Raw genomic sequence first — 25,861 nt, 5'->3', positions numbered from 1 at the left:
CTAGACACAAAGGGTTTTCAATTCATAAGAGCAGATTCAAGGACTCTCTGTGAGTCACAAAATGCCTTTATCTGTATCTTTCAACACTAAACACTAGTATGTTTCTTGACCATTTGTTATGATCCTAGAGCCATGTTACCATTATCATCTAAATAAGAGATTGGTGATTCTAATTCATACGTGAATATGTCACTGATTCTATTTGTCTCATGCACTCTTCAGCCCCATGTGAGTCATCTGAATTAATGGAGTATTAGGGCCAGAAGAATTTTGAGCGTTCACTTGTTCAAACTTGTAGGAGACATCTAATACAGTGCCTGGTGTAAAGTTGCATAGTCAATATTTGTTGGTAATGACATCCTACTTTTTCACATTTTGTACTCTCATCACGGAGCCTCTCATTTGAAATACACGTACGTTTACAAAGAAAGTTTTAAAATGCGTCATAAGAACACTTGAAAACTAAGGCCTCTTAATATTGTTTTAATGATAAAAGAACAAGGTAATTGGTAGATTGTTAATGTAGACTTCTCTTATTAGAAGAGAAAGTTGCCATGTTTGAGTGTTAATTATAAGAAGAATTGTCCCACTTCTGCCATCGGAAAACTGGAACTTCATGGGAACACGCCATCCTGGGTATTATACCTCCTTATCGTCGGTTCCTAGTGTGAACTCTGGCCCTGTTAGAGTGAGCCTTAAGGGATCAGATTAAGCGTTCTGTTCTTTGAAATAACGAGTTTGTGACTTAAATACTCACTTTCCAAAGAATTTCACTGTAAGTCCATCAATTCATGTTGAGTTTGTACCTTCGAAACAATTTTTTTCCTCATGGGGATTACAGACCTGAAATGTTAGGTATTCCCATCATGGAGACATGTCTTTTCCTCTTACCAGGTTTTGTGGGTTTTTGGTTTTTGTTCTTCTTTATTATTTTAGCTGTATTAGCTTGTCAGCTACTATTGCTGACCTTTTAGAATTTTAGAGTCTTAATTAATATCCTATCTATTGGAGTCTCTAAGGACATAATTTTGTGTTCTTTTTGCCTCCCAAGAAAATGCAGTGGAGGTGAATTTAGAAAATTAACAACCATCTGGACATTATGAAGGAACAGACCTCCTTCTGCCTACATTTAACAGAATGGCAATTAAGAGGTATAGTAGCCCTAGTGGAGTATAGCTAAGACTGCAATTTTTTAAAAAATTGTTTTTAAGATACTCATTATTATGTACAGGAGATCTTTTTATCCTCTTGTAAGTGTTCAAGTTATCATGCATTATTACTTACTTAAAAGCAAGAAAACATCTGTGAACTGAAATTCTTTTATTTATCCATTGACCAGATATTTATTAAGCACCTGTTCTACTGTGGGAACTAAACTGTGATGGCCTCCCTCCCCAAGGGGGCATACAGGTTTTAATAGGGAAAATGAGATTTATGCCAACAAATTACAGTAAAGGGCAATATGATACACGTGCCGTCAAAGTCATTCAAAACATAAAGAGGAGTGAAATGTACCACAATTGTTGTATGTAAAGCTTTCCATCTCTCTTACTTCTACTTATAGATAGGAGTAAATCCCTTTACCTCACTTGGAAACTCTCTGGCACAGAAAAGGTTAACATCCCCCAAATAGATGCATAGCCTAGGTTAGAGTCAAGGTTTCTAATTCTAATTCCTGGTTCTTCTCAATCAAAGCATATATTCAGACATTTCAAAAATGAACCATGAACCTTTTCTTATTTCTTGAACCATGAACCTTTTCATTGATTCAACGAAAGTTACTAAGAGCCCACTATATGCCCAGCACAGTGCTAGGTGGTAACCAATAAAGTTAAAGTAATGTTTGCTTTATTCTCTTATTCAGGTATTTTACTGCAAATTATTAGAAGAAGCAAATCGAGGCTCATATCCAGCAGAGATGGTGAATAAAATCTTTTCTAATATTTCATCAATAAATGCCTTCCATAGTAAATTCCTATTGCCAGAGCTGGAAAAACGAATGCAAGAATGGTAAGAGGAGTAGATGGCAAATGATATGTTTAAGGCAGTCACATTAGGTGCTGCGTTATTTGCTTTTAAATTGAAACAATAATGCTACACAGAGCTACAGCCAAACATTTGAGTTAAATTTTTACTGTAAAGACCACTGATAAGGAGTTGTGGTACATTTTTAGCTTTGGTTGAAAAGGATTTCATCTCTGCTCTCCAAACTATCTTTTGATTAGTGGAGATGAGATATCAGGGCTAATCTGGAGCTTTAAAAACTCCATAGCATGTCCCTTTACTATGTCATTCCTAAACTCCCTCTAAAAAGGTGCTGCTTCATTCTCTACCCATCTCATGGCAAGGTGGGTCTGATGAAGCACAGGGAGTGTGTAGAAAGTGATCACTTCATTTGGAGTCCTGTTAATTCACTTACTCTCTAAGAAATCTTAATGACCTGTTTCTGTGTTTTGTGCAGGGAAACAACCCCTAGAATTGGTGACATCCTTCAGAAATTGGCACCATTCCTTAAGATGTATGGAGAATATGTGAAGGGATTTGATAACGCTATGGAATTGGTTAAAAACATGACTGAGCGTGTTCCCCAGTTCAAATCAGTAGTTGAAGAAATTCAGGTAATTGGACCCTTTTGTTCAAGGCTATGAATTAGTTTTTCCATAGAAATCGTAAGGTCTTCTAGATCTAAAGTTCAGATTGAGACATCTTGTGAGGCCCTATATCTCAGGGGTTAGAGCACTGGTCTTCTAAATTGAGACATCTGTCGGAGACTGCTAAATTCCATGCTATTCTGAATTATGCAAAAATCATCTCTGCAAAATTAACATATTTATTGAGCACATGCTATGTGCTAAGCAGTAAAGTCTGTTTGCTTTTGAGTCTAGCTTTTGTAAAGATCCACATAAATTTATAAAGTGAGTTCCCATTCAGGTCTATGCTTCTCTTGCTTTCTTTCGGAGGTTGAGATGATGGAATGAATATATAAATGATTGCCATAAACCCTGACATTCTGCAAACATTATTATTCTGGGGGGGTGTGTGTGTGTGTCACTTTATATATGTGTCCTGATTTTTTTTTTTCCAATTTCACCAAACCTGGATAATACACTTTAATAACACCGTAGTAATTTCTATTTGATTGTCTAGTCAAAGTTGTTAATAACGTATTATTTGATAAAGTTTAAAAAATCAAAAAGGAATTCTTTGGATCACATAGGATTTTTGGGTGGGGATTCTGCTGCTCCTCTGTTTTCTTTTGTGCTATATAAATATTTCTTATTTTACCATTTCAATTCCTCTAAATTTTAAAACTGTTTTTCATTTTTTTCCTACTATTTGTTGGGGGAATTATAATATGCATCTTAATTTATCACAGTCTACTTCAGATTAATACTAACCTTAATTCTGGTAAAATACAGGCATTTTGCTCCATTGTAGCTCTGTTCCTCCATGCCCTGTGCTTTTAGTCTCCTATATATTCCCCTTGTAGGTTTTAAATCCAGTAATACAGTGATATAATTATTATTTTATATAATTTTATGTCTTTGGAAGAAGGGAGGATATAAGAAAATATATCTATAAATGTATTAACCCATATATTTATCATTTCTGAAGTAAGTTCCTTTCCACATAAAATGATGTGTTTCTCGTAAGGCAGAGATTGGATAGCAACAAATTTTCTTGGTCTTTGTTTATCTGGGAATATCCTTATTTTTTTTTCACTATTGAATTGTATTACTGGATACAGAATTCTTGGCTAATAGTTTTGTTTTGTTTTGTTTTGTTTTGTTTCAGCAAAATGCATGTCATTTCACTGTGCTCTGTCCTCTATTGTTTTATATGGGAAGTTAGGAACTGTATTGATATTTCCTGTATGTGATGAATTGTTTTTCTCTTGCTGTTTTCAAATTTATCTCTTTGCTTTTGTCTTTCAACAATTTGAATAAGATGTGTCAAATGTGACTCTTTCTATATTTATCTTGCTTAGGGTTGAATTTTTTAGATGTATAGGGTTTTTTAATCAATTTGAGAAGTTTTCAGCCATTATTTCTTCAAATAATTTACTCCAATTACACGTATGTTGGTATTCTTGTTATTCTACAAATTTCTGAGATGATTCATTTTTCTTCAGTCTTTTTTCTGTTCTTCAGATTGTATCATTTCTATTAATCTTTCTTTGAGTTCATTGATTTTTTTTTTCTCCTGCCATCTGGAATCTGCTGTCGCGTCCCAGTGGTGCATTTTTCATCTCAGCTCTTGTGCTTTTCAACTCCAGAAATTCCATTGGTCCTTTTTATAATGCCTGTTTCCTCCTTGGAAATTGCTATTTGTGCATTCATTGTTATTATACTTTTCATGTTTTTCAAATACAATTTCCTTTCATTCTTTGAACATTTTTATAATAGCTACATTGAAGTCTTTTCCAGCTACATCCAGTATCTGTGTTCATAGACAATTTCTTTTGATTGCCTTTTTTCAGTTTAGTAAATAGTAACAGCTTACTATGTCTTTGAATGTCTCATATTTTTTTTGCTGAATATTGGACATTTTAGATAACCTATTGTGGCAACTCTGGATTCTGATTTCCCCCACTGAAAGAGGCTTTGGTTAGTTTTGTTTGTTTAGTAACTTGCTTAGACTCAATCTATAAAATCTGTCTCTCCTCTGGTGTGCAGTTGCCAATGTCTCTACTCAGCATATGGTTTAATATTCGTGTGTATGTATATGTGATCCCAGCTTTCTAGGCATTGCCCCTCTGTCTGTGTAGGTTAAGGGTCAAACAGTTATTGAACAGAGAGGACTAAACTACCTAGAGCCAGTAAACTGTCTCCTCCTGATGGACCTATGCATAGGGGAACGCATTTAAAGATCAGACCATTTTCAAGTCCACTGGACCCTTTTATATCTCCTGTCTGCATGTTCATAGCCTCAGGGTGGCCCAGGGGGTGTACTGGCTTAAGCTCTCATCTGTCTCTGCTGATCATTCACACAGCCTTAGCCAAGAATATTATTATCTAACCTCCCACCTCCAACCACAGCTTCAGGCTAGTAGAGCCATTGGTCTTCCCCACTTGCCCACCTTCACTTTCACTGACAGTGTTGCTGGTTGTGTGCATTGCCCACCACTCCAAATCTAATGAGCCCTCTCAACTTTAGCAGAGACGCTGCCAGTCCTCACAGCCAGTCCCACCCAAACTGAACCTTCCAGTCATTGAATCTTCATTTGCTAGGGGAGGAATGGGTGGGACCCCAGGCCAGAATGCCACAAATTCTCACTGTTCTTACCCAAAGGTCAACAGTTTTTGAAGCATAAACGCTTTTCAGATTGTTCTGTGCCTTTGGTCAATTTCCAGATGGCTGAAATGGTTGTTTTATCAGTTTTATCCAGCTTTCTAGTTGATTTTTCCAGGGAGGATTTTGCCAGTCTCCTCCCTCAGCCGTAGACAAAAGTCCTGCCTCTTTCCATTCACTTTTTTTCTTTTTCTTCTCTCACGATTAAAGCACTCATCTACCTTTCTGAACTCTGGCTCCTTTGATTCTTTTACTAGCCCCTTTGGCTTAAACTGTGATGTGGACAGAGTACAGGGTTGATTGACTCCTTGCATTCTTCTTGGCCTTCACACCCTCATGTTCCTGGGCCTTTAGCCATCATGTCCTACAGATGCCTCTAGGGTCATTGTTTCTAATCATTTCCTACCTCTAAACTGTCATAGTGCATTGGGAATCAACCAACTAAGTTTAACATTCGGCCGCTTAGTCACTGGACTTCAGAAGACTCTAACTTCTCTGAGCCACAGTTTCTTCATGTAAAAATGTGGAGATCAGTAATATTTTCCTATATTTACTATACATATAATATATAATAATATATATATTTCCTATACACATATACAATAGATTTTTTGGAGAAAGTCAAATGAAATGACTAAACTTATATCATTAGTATTTTATACTGTAGTAAGGAAAGCTATTATTTCTTCAGCTTCCATGTTGATTTCAGGCTCTTCATACATTTTTTTCCTGGTCTACACCATAACTTCCAAACGAATTTCCCCACATCTCCCTAAAGCCACACTGCAGTAAGTTAATCTTAATACATCTCAGATCTAATGATACCACTCTCCTGCATGAAAACCTGCATTTGATGAAGCAAGTCTAAACTCAGCTTGACTTATTACCCCAGATTATCTTTTCTTCCTCATCCCCTGTGTGTGTGTGTGTGTGTGTGTGTTCCCACTGCCATTGGCCTGTTCTCCATGGTCCCTCTTTGGGCACTTGTCCCTTGGTTGTCTTCCCTTCCCACCAGAGGCTGCCCTCATCAGAGTTCACGTCCAATGCTCTCTTGTCTGTGAAGGCTTTAGTTTCTTGTTTGCTTTGAATGCAAACATCATGTCTTAATACAACTTTTATACCTGACAGTGCCTTGATCATGGTATGAGTTCAATAAGTATTTTAATGGGATTCTTCATTTGTTTAATATGAACAAGAACACATCTTATTTTTCAAATAATCTTTTCCCTGTCTTATGTTAACAGTTTATTAAAAATAAGGGCTATAGACTCAATTTTGCTGTAAGAAAAGGAGATCTATTTACAGAGTTCAGTTTCTAATGGAAAAGACTGGCATGGCCTAATGAAAAACTAAAATTTTGTGAGAGATAATAAGATGCTCAGATCTTGTCATTCTTCTATGTGGAGTCTTTTTAAGTTCAAAAGAAATGACATTTATGGTAGCCTTATTATTAAATAGTTTCTGCTGAGTCCAAAGTCATGTAATACTGTTGTGCTTGTGAACCTCATTAAATATATGCATCTTTTAAAAATCTCTGGAGTATGATTCAATAATGTGACCACACAAACCCTCCTAGTGACTAATTGAAGTGGTTGCCAGCAATCTGGAATTTTCTTCCTTAAAATTCTGCTTGATTTTTCTTTCTGTTCTTAGACTAGATTGGTGGGCCTCAAACTTTAATGTTGTAAGAATGTGGGATATTTTAAAATGCGTGTTCACAGGCCTTAGCCTCAGAGATTCTGGTTTCATAGATTGGGAAAGGGTTCAGAATTTGCATTTTTAATAGTGCCTTAGATCGATCTAATGCAAGTGTCCACAGACCACACTTTGTAGGGAAATACCGTCCTTCATGAAAGTTCTGTATGACAGTGAGTTTTTAGATGGGCCGATTTCATTTTTAAATCTTTCTTCAAAAACCTTTCTCATTGTAGAAACAGAAGATCTGTGGGAGCTTGACTTTGCAGCATCACATGCTAGAACCTGTTCAGCGGATTCCCCGGTATGAGATGCTCCTGAAGGACTACCTAAGGAAATTGCCCTCTGATTCTCCTGACTGGAATGATGCTAAAAGTAAATGCTTCTCTCCTGCCCCCTTTCTATTATGGGGTAATCAAGTGACCTGGCAGCCTTGTGGTTAAAGAGCAAGATATATCTCACAGCCAATTTAGTAAAATATTGCTGCCAAAAAATAACCTCACTGGAAATTGTCATCAACATCTCAATTAGGCAAGCCCTTCTGAGCCCAAATCACAGGTTTAGAGCAATGCAAATCACATTTCTCATGCTGATTTCACATTAATCATTAACTCAGAAATCTGAAACTATAGTCTTAGAAAGACATCTGGAATAGCAATACACAATTACCTTCTCACAGGAAGAATACAACCATTCAGAATTACTGGTGTTGCTGGTTAATTAGATAGGTTGATGCATACCAAGAGAGCTAAAATGACATTTACTGTGTAAAAATAACCTAAGCAAAGTTGGCTCTACCTACCCTAAAAGAGAAGAGAAAATGATGCTTTGTAGTGTCAGTTAACATTTTCCCGGGAAAATTTTACTCCCGTTCTTCTAGTTGTTTTCTATTTTTTCTTTAGAGCTTAACGAATGGGTTTTTTGTTTTTATTTTTTAATTCTTATGTTAATCCCCATACATTACATCATTAGTTCTAGATGAAGTGTTCCATGATTCATTGTTTGTGCATAACACCCAGTGCTCAATGCAGAACGTGCCCTCCCCAATACCCACCACCAGGCCAACCCATCCTCCCACCCCCCTCCCCTCTAGAACCCTCAGTTTGTTTTTCACGAATGGGTTTTTTTTAAGGCTCAGGAGTTTCAATACTTTAGCTTTCTCACGTACTTTTTTTTTTTTTTTTTAAGATTTTATTTATTTATTTAACAGAGAGCGACACAGCGAGAGAGGGAACACAAGCAGGGGGAGTGGGAGAGGGAGAAGCAGGCCTCCCACCGAGCAGGGAGCCCGACGCGGGGCTTGATCCCAGGACCCTGAGATCATGACCTGAGCTGAAGGCAGACGCCCAACAACTGAGCCACCCAGGCGGCCCTCTCATGTACTTTTTAAAAAAAAAATCAAAGCATATGACTCTTGATCCTAGGGGTCATAAGTTCAAGCCCCTCATTGGGTGTATAGTTTACTTTAAAAAAAAAAAAATTTATAAGGGGGCAGCTGGCTGGCCCAGCCAAAAGAACATGTGACTCTTGGTCTAGGGGTCATGAGTTCAAGTCCCACTTTGGGTGTATAGCTTACTTTAAAAAAAATTTTTAATTAAAAAAAATAAATCAAGTAACTGAAGGGTAGAATACAAGTTTAAGGGATAGAAATGGCTTAGTGTCAAGAACTAACTATGCTGCTGTACAATCTTGAAACATTGGTACTTTGCTAGTAATTTCTTGTTTTTATTATAAGTGTACCCTGGTAAGAGATGAGGAACACAGAATACAGTCTTTCGTCTTGGCAGTCTGGGTCTTTTTTTTTAAAAGAGGCTTTCTCTGATACATTTCTCCTACCACCCAAGTGAGTCAATGACCACAGGAACTTCTCTACTTCCCTTTCCCCCTTTACAGTTTAGAATTATCCTGACTTGACTTTTTCCACTTTCCACTTCATGCCCACTTCCCACTCATCTGGGCTGCATGGCTGGTTTTGGTGGCAGAACTAGTGGTAGGACTGAAGGTGGGATCACCACTGCTACTCCTCCAACTGCTGATCCCAGGTTATTTTATTTCTGTCTCCCTCTACCTTGGATCCTGTAGGGAATGCACAGAATTGCCCCCGTCAGGAGAGTCCTCCTAAGTCTAAATAAAAATTCAGTTTCTTCTATACTCAAAGACTTAGACTTGCCCTAAGCTGGCCGTGTCAACAATGAGAAGGTTAACAACGCTGTAGGGTATTTTATTACTCTCTTTGGTTGCCCACTGCTCCTTAAACTAAAATTGTAAGGAAATCACAGAGGTGCTTTTAGAGACCCAAAGTAGAGGAGGACGCAACAAAAGTGCATTCTGTTCAGCCATGGAACAAAGAAGACAGAGTATTTGGTCTAGAAGTAATGAGGTTGTTGTGGTAATGGAATTAATCAGGCCAGTATTCATAAGATAGAAAAGAAAGAGCAGGTCATGATTTAGGATTGAGAGCATTCCCTGGGGTTGATCCAGCAGGAGGCCTGAGCCTCCACAGCTCTTCACCAGCGGTGCTGGAGCTCCTACCTTGCCCTTACCAGATGGTTCCCATTCCCATCTCTCCCACCACCTGCTCAGCAACAAAACCTTCCATCAGCATTGGCATCAGTGGATTCCCCCTCACCTGACCAAGACTAGAACTGTGAGTGTGTTTTCCCAAAGAAATTTGGTTATGCTTGGTGGTTAATTTGCTCATAAAACTCATAAAACAGTATTCCTGCTGAAATGTTGTAGAACTTTGAACCAGAAGATGTAGGTGTCCCAGTGTGGCCCCACAGTATCATAGTTGTGTGACCTTAACCAAGCCACATCACTTGCCATTTGTTTCATCTGCCAAGTGGAGCTGGCTCATGGACTCTCCATTCGAGGTTGTGTAAGAATGAAGCGACATAGGGGTGCCTGGGTGGCTCATTCGTTAGGCGTCTGCCTTCGGCTCAGGTCATGATCCCAGGGTCCTGGGATCGAGTCCTGCATCGGGCTCCCTGCTCGGCGGGAGGCCTGCTTCTCCCTCTCCCACTCCCCCTGCTTGTGTTCCCTCTCTCGCTGTGCCTCTCTCTGTCAAATAAATAAATAAAATCTTAAAAAAAAAAAAAAAAAGAATGAAGTGACATAATATATATGAAAGTGTCTGGCAAAGTGCCTTGTACCAGTCTAGTGTACATGTATTTGTTAATTTTGAAGGTTCATTATATAGGTCATCTGTATAGTTGTGTATGACTTATTTACAGGGAAATGTCCTTCATGTTCCAAGTAATCTGCTTACAAATCAACTTGTTAAAGTATCTGTTTTGTAAATGGAAATTGCCCCTGCTTTTGGTGTCAGATGTGGTCAGTGGTCTCGGATTTCTTCTTATTGTAGTATATGTTATTCAGCTCTTTAGTAGCATAGAAAAAACAAAACACATTTATTTAATTTTCTTTTTTCCCATTTAGAATCACTTGAAATTATATCTACAGCAGCAAGCCATTCTAATAGTGCAATAAGAAAAATGGTAAGTGTTTTTCAAAGGAGATGGGAATCTTCTAGTTAGATAATGTCAGTAACATAACCTAATATTATCTGCAGGTTTGGACAAAAACAAATTGATACTGGTGAACAAAAAAGATTCTTTATTAAATGTTTAGTGTTATGTGGAATAATCCTCTCCCCTCTTCTCCTAGGTTTCAATTTGCTTATAACTGACACATTTTATACCAAATTTATGCTTAGTCCCAGTCCCTTCTGAACTATCCAGATTTTAGCTAAGGTCATGGTATTATTAAAGCCACTAAGGTAAAACCTCCCTTTATTTGGTCTTGCTGTGTTTTGTTTTAATTTCCTAGGAGAACCTAAAGAAACTCTTAGAGATTTATGAGATGTTGGGAGAGGAAGAAGACATTGTAAATCCTTCAAATGAACTAATAAAAGAGGGACAGATCCTCAAACTAGCTGCTCGGAACACATCAGCACAAGAACGCTACCTTTTCTTAGTGAGTATTATAGTGTGAGCCGGTCACGTAAGAATAATTCATAAATGTTGTTCTGTGCATCTTGGAAAAGTAGGATCCTTGCTTCCTCACCAAAGCAATTCTGTCCGACCTGGTTTAATCAACACTGTTAGGGGAAATTCCTTCATAACTAAAACGTGTTCTTTCAAGGACACAAATCTTAAAGTATTTAAAAAATATTTTTCTGTGTACTTAACACGTGTCAGTTACCTTAGTAACACACAACTGAAGACAATTTAACCTGTCCATGATGATCATAGCTATCAGTGTGGGGAAGTATGATATGTTTTCTCAAATTTTCCTTGTTTCAGATTCACTCTTCCTTTCGTTCTTATAGGCTAATGGGTACCACTTTCTGACCAGAGTTCTCTTCCTAGTTCTCTCTGATCACCACTTTTGATCTTTCCAATTTGAGGAAATGTATCCTCAAGGTTGTGAAGTTTGTGCCTAAAATATCTCTGAAAAGTGTGTGAGTTTGCCATGTAGTTCCTTTTCACTGGAGTTGGTCCCTGTCCCTTCCTTTACTTCCTGGAAATGACATTTAGTCTGCGGCTTATCTCAAATGTAAGAGCTTTTCCTGGGGCATCCAGGCCATTATGTTTTTAGTCTCTGTTAATTCCAGTTCCTTTCTGTATCTATTGGTATAATAAGAATCACAGTAATAGCTAACATGGAGTAACAATAAGGTAACACTGAGTAATAGCTCAGTAAATGTTAGCTATTGTCAGGATTGTTATTAGAGTCACAGAAACAGAGACACATTGGTCATGAGGCTGACTTTGTGCTGCAAGGCAGTCCTCCCACCAGCCATAGTATGAGTTTAACTGGGGGCTTATAGGTTTTCATTTTCTGGTTACAGCCTCCAAGGAAAACTTACAGGGACTAAATATCATGCATAGGGGTGTTCAGTATCTCTCATTTTTCAAAAAGAACATTTGGTTACCATATTACCTAGCTGTTCTCCCAAGTTTGTGTAACTCAAGAAAATTGATGGGGCACCTGGGTGGCTCAGTCGTTAAGCATCTGCCTTTGGCTCAGGTCATGATCCCAAGGTCCTGGGATCGAGCCCTGCATCGGGCTCCCTGCTCCGCAGGAAGCCTGCTTCTCCCACTCCCACTCCCGCTGCTTGTGTTCCCTCTCTCTCGCTGTGTCTCTCTCTGTCAAATAAATAAAATCTTTTAAAAAAAAAGAAAGAAAATTGAAAATATATGTCTACACAAAACGTTTATGAATGTTTACAGCAGAATTATTCATAGTAGGCAAAATATTTGGACATATGGATATAGTGGTATATCTATGCAATGGAATGTTATAGGTCAATAAAAAAGAAGAAAATATTGGTACATGCTACATGGATGAACTTTGAAAACACTGTGACAAGTGAAAGAAGCCATTCACAAAAGCCCATACTGTATGATTTCATTTATATACAATGTCCAGAGTAGGCAAATGCAGAGAGGCAGGATGTAGGTAGTGGTTGCCTGGGGCTGGTGGGGAAGAGGAAATGGACAGAGGGTTTACATTTGGAGTCATGAAATGTTCTGGAATTAGAAAGTAATGATGACTGCACAATTTACAACTGTATTAAACCATGAATTGTACATTTTAAAAGGGTAAATTTTATGTTATATGAATTACGTCTCGATAATTTTTAAAAATATATAGATGTTGTCCATATAACTGTAAAAATCTTCATTTGAGCTCAACAAAAGTACTTCACCTCTCAGAGGTTATGTAAAGCAAGGATTATGATGTCCTGTCAGGGTTCAGAGGTCTATTTATTTGAAATACAGGTTTTGTTATTCAGGTGTGGTGAGGCCACCAGATCAGGAGACAGTTGCCATGAGAAACATCGTTATACTCACAGATTCCCAAAAGGAGAGACATGCCATACCATGGGGGTTACCTGAGAAAGCAGCAGGGTCCATAAGGGGCAGAGGGAGCAAGCAGAAAATGTGAGCAAGAGCCTTTATTGTGGGTTCAATGAGAAGGAATGGGCAAAGCAGCATAAACAGGTTTAGGATTTGCTAGTTTAAATAATTCCATCAGGCTCTGGGATACTGGGGCTGTTGTCTGGTACCTGGCCCTGAGGGGTAGGGCAGGGGAATACTGGCCCAGGAAGAGCTCAAGAAAGGAGGCAGTGGGGGTTGGGCTCTGGATGGGTTGCTTTCCATATGAAAGGCATGCTTGCAGGTGAGTCATTTACTACTTATAGGAAATGGGTAACCCTAAGAGGGACAAGTCTCTCCATTGTCAGCAAAGCCCCAAGATGTCAAAGCATCAAAAATACAGATTAAAAAGACATACTTAATATACTATTTTGGGCAAAATGCGTAGGAGTTAATGTCTTCCCTTTGCTTTTACCCTTCCTTTAGGTGCTTAGGTAGTGCTCCTTTCCCCTCTTCTGGATTATATTATAGTTTCAGTAGTTAAGCTTTTAGCTCTGTCTTAACCAATTGCCTGGGTTTAATTTTGACATTTGAGAATTATTCTGGAAATAGTTTAAGGTTGAACACCTTGTTGCAGAGCCAAATTAAGTAGCTATTTGGAGGACAGATGGCAAATAGCCTTGGGGGAATACAACCATAGTGACTTTGAAGAAAGGACCCATCTTGTTCCAGTTATTATGAGCTATCAAACCTCTCTTGCCATTGCCTCCCGGGAGAACAGAGTCCTAGAGCAGCAGTTACCGGAAAGCCACATTCGTCTTGTGAAGACCATCTTAGAAGCATTTCTGTAGGTCCATTCTAGTAATCCCCGCACGCCTCCCACCTCCACCCCCTGCACTGTCCTTGTCACACGCTCTCTTCACAACACGCTTTTCTTCCGATAGAGCATCTTGGTTTTTTGTATATAGAAACTTCAGAAGTACCGTTTTTATTTTTCTCTGTCTCTAGGAACAAAACGAGGGCTAGTTTTCTGTATCCTACTCTGGTGATCTTACATTTCTCTAAAAAGCCAAATTGCATGTAGAATCTGATTTCAACCTTGAGCTGACCTTCACGTGTTTGCTCATTTGCTTGCCTCCACACCATGCTTTTTTCAATTACTGCAGGATACTCTGTTGACTAAATTAAATAACCACACCTGACATCTGAAAGTTTAAAAAAAAATCCCCAAATTATCCTGTAGAATGACCCAAGAGATTTTATTCTTGGCCCTTTGTTGTTCTCGTCTTTATTTCCTTATAGCTTGACAGATTTCAGTTTTTTCCCCCTTGACTCATTTAAACTTTGAATACAGAGCAGGCAGTGGAAGTTTTCTCCAACCATGTACTTTTACAAACTTTAAAAAAACTTTAATGAAATTGTCTCTGGTGAAACATGACATTGAATTGTTTCACTCAAATATTTCAAGACCCTTGAAATAAGTAATTGAGGACCACTGGAGATCAGGAAGGGGGACTCCCCCTGTGCTTTTAATAAAATCGGGGCTAGCTTCTAGCTTAGCACTTTCAGAGCTTGCTCCATCAGCCAGAGATCACATGTCTGTAACTACTTCTGGCCATGGATAAAAAGCCATCTCCCGCACTGAAAGGGAAAGCCATCTACTTGGTCGTGCAGTTGTTCTGACTTCCTCTTTGAGCACCGGCGGAAACCCACACGGAAGGTGATGGTGGCTTTTGCCCCAGGAGCAAGGTTCACAGAGGGAACAGAAGGCATCTACTGCTTTGTAAACAATATTTTATATCCTTGTGCTCTTACTTTGACCCCTAGGAAGAAGAAAAATGGTATTTATTGATTTGCAGTAGATTATGATATGAATTATATAAGGTTAATAAATAGTTATTGAGTGTTTAGAGTGTAAAGTCCCGCTTAGGAAGCATCTGTAATTGGGGAAGCATAATCCTGCAAGCAAAAAATGGGAAGAGAAACATATCATTTATAAGGTAGTCTGTCATCTTGTGTGAGTGTCACCATGAAAAACAAATGCCTAGAACTTCCATATTCATGGACTATGTTTCTATAAAATAACAAGACTTTGCTGAATTTTATAAAGTGAACTTAAGTACAAGTATCAGATAACTCAGAAATTTTATGCTATAACATTACATTTGTCACTCAGTTTGCAGAAACATGAGGTGGTGGTTGCCATCTTGAAAGTTGAGCCTTGTGGCACCTGGGTGGCTCAGTCAGTTAAGTGTCCAACTCTTGATTTCAGCTCAGGTCATGATCTCAGGGTCATGAGATTGAGCCCCACGTCAGGCTCCGTGATGGGCATGGAGCCTGTTTGGGATTCTCTCTGCCTCTGCCCCTGCTCGCACGTGCTCGCTCGCTCTCTCCCCCTGTCAAATAAATAAATCTTTAAAAAAGAAAGAAAGTTGAGCCTTGTGCATATTGGTTGGCCTTGACCAAATCCCCTTCTGAGAAGGCCTTCATACAAGATAGGAAAAAAATGTTAACAGGAACAGTTAGCAGCAAGCTGTTGCCTTAAGCAAACTGGGATGGTGATGAGAGCCTTTCAGAGTGTTTTCAAATCCCTGAATCCTATGTACTGCAGTGAGGCTGGAGATGGCCACACTTAGAACGCAGTGGACAGTTGATGATAGGTCTTTAGGGTTCTCTTCTAGAAATGTAAATGTGAAATGCTAAAGTGTATTTATTACCCTTTTATTTCTACGGTATCCAGTGTGGAAATGAAATTTTAACACTGGTTACAGGAACTTGCAAAATAACGTACAAGGAACTGATAAGAAATTTGCTTTCAGAATGAGTACAATGGGCAGTGTCACATAAACCGGTGGAAATGTTTGGGGTTTTTTAAAGATTATTTATTTATTTATTTATTTGAGACAGAGAGAATGAGAGAGAGAGAGCACATGAGAGGGGGGAGGGTCAGAGGCAGAAGCAGGCTCCCTGCCGAGCAGGGAGCCCAATGCGGGACTCGATCCAGGGACTCCAGGATCATGATCTGAGCCGAAGGCAGTCGCTTAACCAACTGAGCCACCCAGGCGCCCACCGGTGGAAATGTTTTAAAAGTCCATCCACATCTCTCTTCTTGATGGCTCTGTGGAGCCAAACAGAATCTGGCAGAATAGGACATTTTTCTGGATTTAATTCTCTGAAGAACCAGTGACTTTTATAGATAATAATCCTGAGACATGAGAGGTTACGTAGTGCACAGAGTTTAAGTCTCCAGTTATTCTTGTCTTTGAAAAATATATGTAACTCTAGAAGCAGTGTCAGAAACAATAAATATGAAGGAGGAAGAAGATAAGTATGGACCTTCTTTAGGAATCCGCCTACAAATTAACCTAAGTATTTAGCCTTTCCTCCTTTTGTATGTTTCAGTGTGTTCAAAAGTGAATTAAATGTCTTCCCAAACTTACTGTTTGGTTCTGACTAGCAGGGGTTGTTCATTGTTGGCTAGAAAGGGGGCGTGATACATTATTTGATTCAGTTTCAAAATAAAGTCCTTCATTTTAAAAGAAAATCTGGTAAAGAAGATCTTTAAAAACTTTTTGCTAAAATAGATGACTTTTTATTCTTTTTTTTTTAAAGATTTTATTTATTGGACAGAGACACATCGAGAGAGGGAACACAAGCAGGGGCAGTGGAGAGGGAGAAGCAGGCTCCCCGCCGAGCAGGGAGTCCGATGCAGGGCTCGATCCCGGGACCCTGGGATCATGACCCGAGCCGAAGGCAGACACTTAACGACTGAGCCACCCAGGCACCCCAATAGATGACTTTTCTATCCATACATGACAAATTCTTAAGATATAGGCCAATAAAAAACAGTAACTTAGTTTATTACAAAGGGTTTAATGTGCTAACCCCACATGTTCTAAACTAATAACTTGATTTTTTTTTAAAACTTAATACTAAACACACTGGCAAAAATAATTGTTAAATAATACTCATTTCCTCTACTAGCTATTGAAGACTTGCTTTGTAAGACACAACAATTAGAAATTTTCTTGCCTAAGGGCTTCAGCTTATATGGTTAAGAACTTCAATTCCTGGTATATGAAAAGTCCTTAATAAATTGTTGCTGAACAATTTTAATTGAACTAATTTTCTTCATAGTACAAAATGATAATTGGTTTACTTAAGTATCAAATATTATGAACCAATAAAGGGAAATATAAGTGTTACAGTAAGGTAATTCTGATACAAGCATAAAAATCTCAATATAGTATTTAAATAATCTTGCTCACATAGGGGGTATGATATTCCCTGGGAATTCCTTGGAATTTTTGTCTAGGACTACTTGTAATACTGGTCGCTTCCTTCTTTCTTCTTTGTTTTCCTGTTTACTGATGTGTGCTCTGTGTCCTTGCAGTTTAACAACATGTTGCTGTACTGTGTACCAAGATTCAGCTTGGTGGGCTCTAAATTCACAGTTCGAACCAGGGTTGGCATCGATGGAATGAAAATTGTGGAGACTCACAATGAAGAATATCCACATACTTTCCAGGTATCTGGAAAAGAGAGAACATTGGAACTGCAAGCCAGGTGAGAGAAGCCTTCCTATCACACAGCTTTACGAAAGCATCAGAATGAGTTGTAGGACAGAATAATTCTGAGGATCTTTCCCAAGTGAATACTATAGACCTCTGGGAATCTGGTTGGACATAAGAAACAGAATCTCTTAGAAGGCAGGAATTATGTTATCCTTTTTGATTCCTTCATAGTGCCTAGAGAGTAGTTTTCAGATAGTAAGAATTCAGTAGATTAAATTTACTCTTCAGATTTGCAAGGTGCTCAGAGAATGAAGTGGTTGTGTTCAAGCCAGAGTTTTGAGCCTTGTACGAAAGGGTTCTCCCTAACCCTTCCTCCCTCCACCCTTCCTTTTGGTGCACAATGTTTATTGATGCTTTCTATCCCATGCTAAATGTTGAAGCATTAACTGTCAGTCCTTCAGCGGCTCTGCATTCATGTGACTTACTGCCACTTTGATGGAGAGGATTTTCAGAGGCGGCAGAGTAGAAAAGGTAATGATTCTGCCACAGTTGGAGGATACAGGAAGGCAGCCATTTGGGGTTATAGTAGCCTCTAGAAACCAGGACTTCTGGAAGAGGTGGTTCTTTATAAGCTTTGTTGAGTTGGAAAGAAGTGCTGGGGTTCTGGCATCCCTCTGCTTAACATAACAGTGGAAAGAAAAAAACTGTGAGAACCACTACAGTGGCTCATAGCTACCTCGTGTGTGAACCTCTGGAAAATAGAGTGCTGTCAGGTTTTGAAATATCTACCTTAGAAGACTGTCTTCCATTTATCCTACAAAGGCGTATCGTGAAACATGGGAACCTTCAGAAGGTCACAGATCAGAGGGTTTAGGTACCAGTCTTGACTCTGATGGTTCTGATACCCTAGAATCTGGAGACTCAGAGAGCAGTTCTGTTCCTTTTTGTTTGCTTGCACCAATAGCATATGGTTCTGGCTGGCTCAGATGAATTCATCCTGGATATTTGTACTTAGTAACTGTATAAAAGTTTGAAGTTCAGACTTTTAAAAGAGAATAATTCATTTTAGCAGGAATCTGTGCCCAGGGAATTAGGGAATTGGTGAAATTACAGTTAAGGGAGATAGGGCTGGTACATTTTGAAGAAGTAGCCCTTTGATTTCCCACAGAAAATCTATACTGAACCTGCCATTACTTAGGGAGCTGCCAGGCGACTGCTCCTATGGATTAGAAGGTGGCATTTCAAGCATAAGTTAAAAGTGTAGAGGACTTAGCTTTGAATGGCATGGCTTTCCTACCTCATGGTGAAATTTGGCCCCAACCACCAAACTGAAGGAAGAATGTATTATGCTGTGCTCAGAGGCTCCTGACCTGAGTCCTCAGTGCTTGACTCACTGAGCGATTGGTTCTGGCAACAGGGAGGACTCATCAATAGTTCTGACCATCAGAGAAGTCTTCATGGCAGAAGAATGAAGACATTGCTACTGTGAAATCCAGCATACTTCCAAATCTGCAAACCTGAGAGAGGTGTTGAAACAGCAAAAGAGAGATTATCAAGGTTTGGGGGGTTGCCAAAATGGAAACCCCAGCTGTGCATTAGCAGGTTGGCCTATTTTCTCTTCAGGATAGGGCTGATGCATGAGGAATTTTCTTAAGTACAGGCAATAATCACTTTGTAAAGTTCCAATATGCAGGATTGGATACATTTCAATTGATACTGAAAACACAGTCATTTTTCCTTAAATTTCTTATTCCCTTAATCTCATTGCTATAGTTATACTTATGATTATATGGTGAATTGAAGAGCTGAATTAAGTGATTACTTTTCATCTAGTCTATGATTCTTTCTAGAATAAGGACAAACATTGAAAGTCTCAGAACATCAGAGTGTTACAGGGATTACACGGAGCCCAAAGTTGGGTATATATTTGGAGATGTTTAAAGATCATTCACTTCAGAAGCCACCTGGAAAAAAAATGCGTTCTGCTTTTCTTGCTAAATGAGTCAGCCTGAAGACTGACCTCTTACACTCTGCTTCCTCTTTTGTATTTAAAAGAATATTAAGCATTCTGTCTTGTATACTTTTTATGTAATGGCTTTATATTGCTAAATGAATTTAAAAAAACCCATAGTAATAAGTAAATTAGAGGAGTAAAAATTCTGCCATGACTTGAGAAAGTAAAACAAAAAGCATTAAAGTCTTGTCAAGTTTGTTTGCATTTAAAAGACTAGAAGCAGCTAGGAAATAACTGTGATTCCAGAGCAATGGAACTGTTTTATCCAGGCAGGGCACTGCAGTAGAGAGAAATCTCTTTTGAGGGGCAAGGTTGAAACCCCCCCCCCCCCCCCCGCCACTAAGGCTCTTGTTCCAAGGATCCCCAGGTGAACAATAAGCAGAATCTTCCATTTGGTGGCACAGACTCCAGCAGCATTCTTGGCACATCATGATGCTCAAGAACAAATCTGCTGGAAAGATGGATGATGTCACAGGAGCAGAGCTCCTGTGTGATCACACACACACATGTGTGATACCTGTGGGAGCGAGGCATGCAACGCTCAGGCTGGAACTCAAACTTAGCCCTAGCCTACCAAACACATGCAAACAGAGCCCACTCTTCTGGCATTCTTCAAAATTCTCCAGGTTGGAGATATAGCTCTGAAGGGGACTTTTCTAATATACACTGTGACAGCAGCCCGCTATATAAGCTACCTGCATGGGAGATGAAATAAAGAAAATTTGCCTCAGTAGGAAAGTAGAAGACTTGACTAGAGTGAAACTTCCTTCCTACAAGCATCTAAAATGTTTGCTTTGCTTTATCTGTAATAGGTTAAGTACGGTATTGCCCAAAGCTTTCTAGCAAAATTGTTTATCAAAGAAATGTTAAATAGCCCCCTAAGGCCTTACAAAGATATTTTAGATTCTAGGGGATAATTGTAATCTTTTCTAAGATGGGTTGTGACTAGTAGCCTTCGAAAGCCTCCTGTGTTTTCTTCCAAGGTGAATTGGAAGACTAGTTGTATATCTGGTACAATGCTAAATTTGCATTTACCTATTTACCTAATATATTGAGCTAGATGATGGTTGTTAAACTTAACATCAGGGCAATATATTAATGGAAGCTAAATATAACTCTCCCAGTCTAAAGTTATGTGTACTAAAGTGGATGGTCTAAAACATTATGTTTAAGGGGCTCCTGGGTGGCTCAGGTGGTTAAGCATCTACCTTCCTTCTCAGGTCATGATCTCCAGGTCCTGGGATTGAGCCCCAGATCAGGCTTTCTGCTCAGCGGGGAGTCTGCTTCTCCCTCTCCCACTCCCCTGTGCTCGCTCGCTTGCTCTCAAATGAATAAATAAAATCTTTTTTAAAAATTAAAAAAAAAAAACTCTGTTTAAGAATTTATTTGTTCAGGGGTGCCCAGGTAGCTCAGTTGGTTAAGCATCTGACTCTTGATTTCAGCTCAGGTCCTGATCTCAGGGTTGAGAGACTGAGCCCCGAGTCAGGCTCCACACTGGGTGTGGATGCTGCTTAAGATTCTCTTTCCCCCTCTACCCTTCCCCCGCTTTCTTAAAAAAAAAAAAGTATTTGTTCAATTGCCAGCAATTCTGTTTAATTTTTATTGTAACTCCTTCGTAGACATCCTTGGATTTTCCAGAAAGTTGGAACAACATTAAAGCATAGTTTTATTCATGAGGTGTAACTCGTTAATGTTCGTATTCACTTGAATTTTGTTTTGTTTTAGTTCTGAGCAAGACAAAGAAGAATGGATCAAGGTAAACCATATTTCTATTTTTTATTTTTGTTTTTTGGTAACCTTTGTATGTGTACACAAACATGCACATATAATAGTGTACACATATTGTCATCAGAACAAGGTCATTTAATTTTTAAGATCATTCTTACATCATAGATGTTTGTTTGATGAAGCATTTTCATTAATTTGCATGTGATATTTTAATGTATGCTTTGAATCTCATTTATATTTTAGGCTCTTCAAGAGACCATTGATGCTTTCCATCAGAGGCATGAAACCTTCAGAAATGCAATTGCAAAGGACAATGACATGCACTCAGAGGTTTCTGTAAGTTGAAATAAATTCTTTTCTCTTTGCAGTTGCAGATCTGTCTAATCATTTTCTTATCTTGCCTTTTCTCTTTGCAATGCTGGAACTGGCTATTTAGACAAAATCTCATTCTTACATGAATACAATAGTGAGTGCCTTTTTATCCTGCTTAAACTTCTTTAAACCTTTTATTTCTTTTTCTAGGTCATGAGTTTCAAAGCATGATATGAGCAGTGTTGTCAAAATGCTTTTTAATAAGTAAGTAAATAAACAGATGGAAATGACAGTTTTTTTCTATTAAAATTGAATCCTTTTTAGACTGCTGAGCTGGGGAAAAGAGCTCCAAGATGGATCCGAGATAATGAAGTAACGATGTGTATGAAATGCAAAGAATCTTTCAATGCACTGACAAGAAGAAGGCATCATTGTCGAGCATGTGGACATGTAAGTGAGATTTCTTAATGATCATGAAGGTTGCTAGTAACTAGATAAGTGTTGTATAATCATCAAGTTTGAAAAGGCAAAAAAAAGAAAAATCATTCAATAAATAAACCACCTAATTAATAAACTTAATTTTGATGACAGCTATGTGCAAAGCACTGTGCTGCTGGGTCCTGGAGAAAAAATGGTAAGCAAAATGATACCCTTCTTCACATAGCTTACATTCTAAGGGAGAAAATAACCAAAGTCAAGTATACAGACAAATAAACATTTCAAATTACTATAAAAACAATAAGGAGGCAATGAAGAAGTTAGAATGGAGAATAATGTTAATGGAGGAGGACTTGAAACCAATTTTACTTAGAAAAATGAAGCCCTGGGGCGCCTGGGTGGCTCAGTCAGTTAAGCGTCCAACTCTTGATTTTGGCTCAGGTCATAATCTCAGGGTTGCGGGATAGAGCCCCATGTCAGGCTCCATGCTGGGCGTGGAGCCTGCTTAAGATTCTCTCTTCCTCTCCCTCTGCCCCTCCCCCTCTCTCTCCCCCTAGTTAAAATAAAAGAAGAAAGAAAAGAAAAATGAAGACCTATCTGAAGGGTTGATATTTAAGCTGGTGCCTAAAGGGTGAGAAAGAGCTAACCATGCCAAGGGAGGTGAGAAAGGTGTTCAGTGGCTCTGTATGTCAGAAGCCCTGAGATAGGAGAAAGTTGGGTCTGCTCTTGAGATGCCAGAGGTCATGAGGCAGGAGCCCAATGAGTAAGTGGAACTGTGGCATAAGAAATAGAGGTAAATAGTAACCAAAAGAGTTGATGTCCTTGAGAAGACTAGAGATGGAATGTATATAGCATAAGTGGAAGTTCAGGCTTCTGATGGGAGAGGGAAACTTCCCTCCATTATAACAAAAAGGAAAAAGGAAATGATGGGTGCAAATGTGGGTGTGTTTTTGATTTTGTGGTAGGAAATTTTCGGTATGATGATAACTATGTTGTCATTGAAGTATGAGGAAGAGTCATCAGCTGAAAGAAAAGGGGGAAGGGGTGGAGAGATGGGGAAAGTCAAGAAAGACGGCTCAGTATGAAATAGTTGTCTCTGGGCCAGGGGAGTGAGCCTCCCCAAGGAGCAGGTGTGGACTGCTCTGTGCCCATTAGAGGTTTATGGTTATGCATGTAAAGGGACCACAGTCCATTTACTGGCAAGGATTGTTCTCACAAAATTCAACACCTCTGGCCAGAGAAAGCAGGTGACAGGTTTTCAGCAATTTGAGTTGTTTCATATAGAAAGCGTGAGGAGGAACAAGGCATGAAATGAAGCAGGAGAGAGAGAACAGCAGATTTTGGATGGCCTTGTAAACCAAGTTGAAGATGATATACTTTCTTCTAAAAAGCAATGAGTAAACAGAGAAGGGTAGGCATTGTAGTACTGTGATTTAATATATTATTAGTATGCTAAAGTGCAAAACAATTCGTATTGAGAGTTCTTTTAGATTATTCTCTTACAGCAGATTTATTCTTCCATTTTTGTCCTGAGTTTTCTCTCAGTGAAACAGTTTTGTGATCAAATTCAAGTTGATAAAAAAAAAAACCAAATTCAAGTTGATAGGGGCACCTGGGTGGCTCAGTCGTTAAGTGTCTGCCTTCGGCTCAGATCATGATTCCAGTCCTGGGATCGAGCTCCACATCGGGATCCCTGCTCGGCAGGAAGCCTGCTTCTCCCTCTCCCACTCCCCATGCTTGTGTTCCCTCTCTCGCTGTGTCTCTCTCTGTCAAATACATAAATAAAATCTTTAAAAAAAAAAAAAAATTCAAGTTGATAGCAAATAACTTTCTTCCCCCCCAGGGTAAGACTTCTTGATCTGTCATTGAGTTTGCTTGAGATGATTTCAGGTATTGACTGATAGACTTACCTTCAGTAAACAAACAAAAATGTATTTGAATGTTGATTACCAAAATACAAGAATATGACTCGAAATAAATAAGATAGTAGCTGATATGAATGTGCAGATGCAGGCGTGTCTAGTTCCAAATCCTACAGTAATTTCACTGTAATTATGAGAAAACAATGAATAGTTCTATATCATGAATTTACATGCTGTGAATCTAAACTAAAAGTTTTACTAATATTTTTATGTTCATAAACAGTTTACTACAAATTAGGAAAAATATGCTTCTAGAAGCAAGAAGATAATTTTTTTTTTTTTACAGATTTTATTTAAATTCCAGTTAATATACAGTATAGTATTAGTTTCAGGTGCATAATATAGTGATTCATCACTTACATATATATAACACCCAGTGTTCATTACAGAACGTGCCCTCCTTAATCCCCAGCACCTATTTAGTACCCTCCCCACTCCCCCTCTGGTAATGATCAGTTTGTTCTCTATAGTTAAGAGTCCGTTTCTTGGTGTGACCCTCTCTCTTTTTTTCCCTATGTTCATTTGTTTTTTTTTTTTCTTAAATTCCACATATGAGTGAAATCATATGGTATTTGTCTTTCTCTGACTTTTAGCCATCCTGACAGGTGTGAGGTGGTATCTCATTATGGTTTTGATTTGCATTTCCCTGATGATGAGTGATGTTGAGCATCTTTTCATGTGTCTGTTGGCCATCTGTATGTCTTCTTTGGAAAAATGTCTATTCATGTCTTCTGCCCATTTTTTAACTGGATTATTCGTTTTTTGGGTGTTGAGTTTTAGAAGTTTTATACATTTTGGATACGAATCCTTTAACAGATAAGTCATTTGCAAATATCTTCTCCCATTCAGTCAGTTGCCTTTAGTTTTTTTGATTGTTTCCTTCACTGTGCATAAGGTTTTTATTTTGATGAAGTCCCAAAGGTTTATTTTTGCCTTTGTTTCCTTTGCCTCAGGAGACATCTAGTAAGAAGTTGCTATGGCCAAGAAGATAATTTTTTTAAACTCGAAGGTTTTTTTCTAACAATTATCCTATAATAATCAGAAAAAAATACTATTCACTAAGAAGTAACATGCATTTGCATTGTACTCATTCATTTATTGGCATTCTGTAAATGTTCATTGGGTGCCTTATGAGCAAAATATACAAGGAGGTTTACAAACATAAACAGTGAATAATCACACAAATATATGATTAAAAACTAATCAGTGCATCGAGAAAAGTAAGGGAACTTCAGTAGCATGGTGACAAGAGACGGTGCTCTATTCTGGAAGTTGGAGAAATCTTCCTTGAAGTGAGATTTGAGTCAACATCTGAAGGATGAACAAGAGTTAATTCACTGAAGCAGAGATGAGAGACATTTCAGGGGCTCTAAGAAGCCAGTGTCACAGGGGTTACAGAGAGCAAGAAGGGCAGATCATAAAGCACGTTGTAGGCCATGGGGAAGAATCTGCTCTTTATCCAAGAGCAAAGGGAAAACTGTAAGGATTTTAAATAGAGGAAACCTATCAGATTAGCATGTTTAAGACAGCATCTGGTGCTGTTTGGAAAATAGCTTGGAGGGATGTAAAAATAGAGGCTAGAGAATGCTCCAGTAAGAATTCCAGTAAGCATGCTACAAGGACCAGTCATGAGACTGTAATACTCCAAATTACGACATTGGTAGCTTGGACTTGGAAGGAAGATGTAGAAAAATAGATTGAAAAAATATCTAGGAAATAAAATCAGCAGGACTTTGTAATATGGTGACTCTATGGGGCGAAGTAGAGGGAGGTGTTGATGACTCCTAGGTTTCTGACTTGCCTTGACTGGTTAGATGGCTGTGCTGTTTTCTGCAATAGGGAGCACAGAAGGGAATGGGTTGGGAGGGGTGGGGTGAGTCAGGAGAGATCTGAGGGCAGGGAAGATCAAAATCATTAGTTCATTTGGGGAGTATATTGACGAAACATCCAGAAGAATGAAGGGTAAAAGTCCTTCAAAGGACCAAGCAAGCCTTTGAAGATCTTCTGCCATTAGAGTGAGGAAGACAAAGGGTGAACAAGGAGAGCCCATCACCAACAGCACTA

General features: G+C 38.7%; 1 protein-coding gene across 5 annotated transcripts in view; it reads left to right on the top strand.

Moving 5' to 3' along the window:
• The window catches only part of FGD4 (FYVE, RhoGEF and PH domain containing 4), a 135,440-nt gene that overhangs the window by 103,136 nt on the left and 6,443 nt on the right, over positions 1-25,861 (top strand). For all 5 annotated transcript variants that reach the window (XM_035027933.1, XM_035027934.1, XM_035027931.1 and 2 more), the window contains 9 exons: positions 1,865-2,010; positions 2,462-2,618; positions 7,224-7,362; positions 10,426-10,484; positions 10,816-10,962; positions 17,263-17,435; positions 21,123-21,153; positions 21,369-21,461; positions 21,762-21,887. In XM_035027933.1, the coding sequence (XP_034883824.1) occupies positions 1,865-2,010; positions 2,462-2,618; positions 7,224-7,362; positions 10,426-10,484; positions 10,816-10,962; positions 17,263-17,435; positions 21,123-21,153; positions 21,369-21,461; positions 21,762-21,887 (1,071 nt within the window). The remainder of the gene's footprint in view (positions 1-1,864; positions 2,011-2,461; positions 2,619-7,223; positions 7,363-10,425; positions 10,485-10,815; positions 10,963-17,262; positions 17,436-21,122; positions 21,154-21,368; positions 21,462-21,761; positions 21,888-25,861) is intronic.

Source organism: Mirounga leonina, unplaced genomic scaffold, assembly GCF_011800145.1.
Source record: "Mirounga leonina isolate KUSES-001 unplaced genomic scaffold, KU_Mleo_1.0 Mir_201, whole genome shotgun sequence".
Taxonomy (NCBI): Eukaryota; Metazoa; Chordata; class Mammalia; order Carnivora; family Phocidae; genus Mirounga; species Mirounga leonina.
The sequence above is the reverse complement of the archived record's forward strand: the minus strand, read 5'-3'. Positions and strand labels throughout refer to the sequence as shown.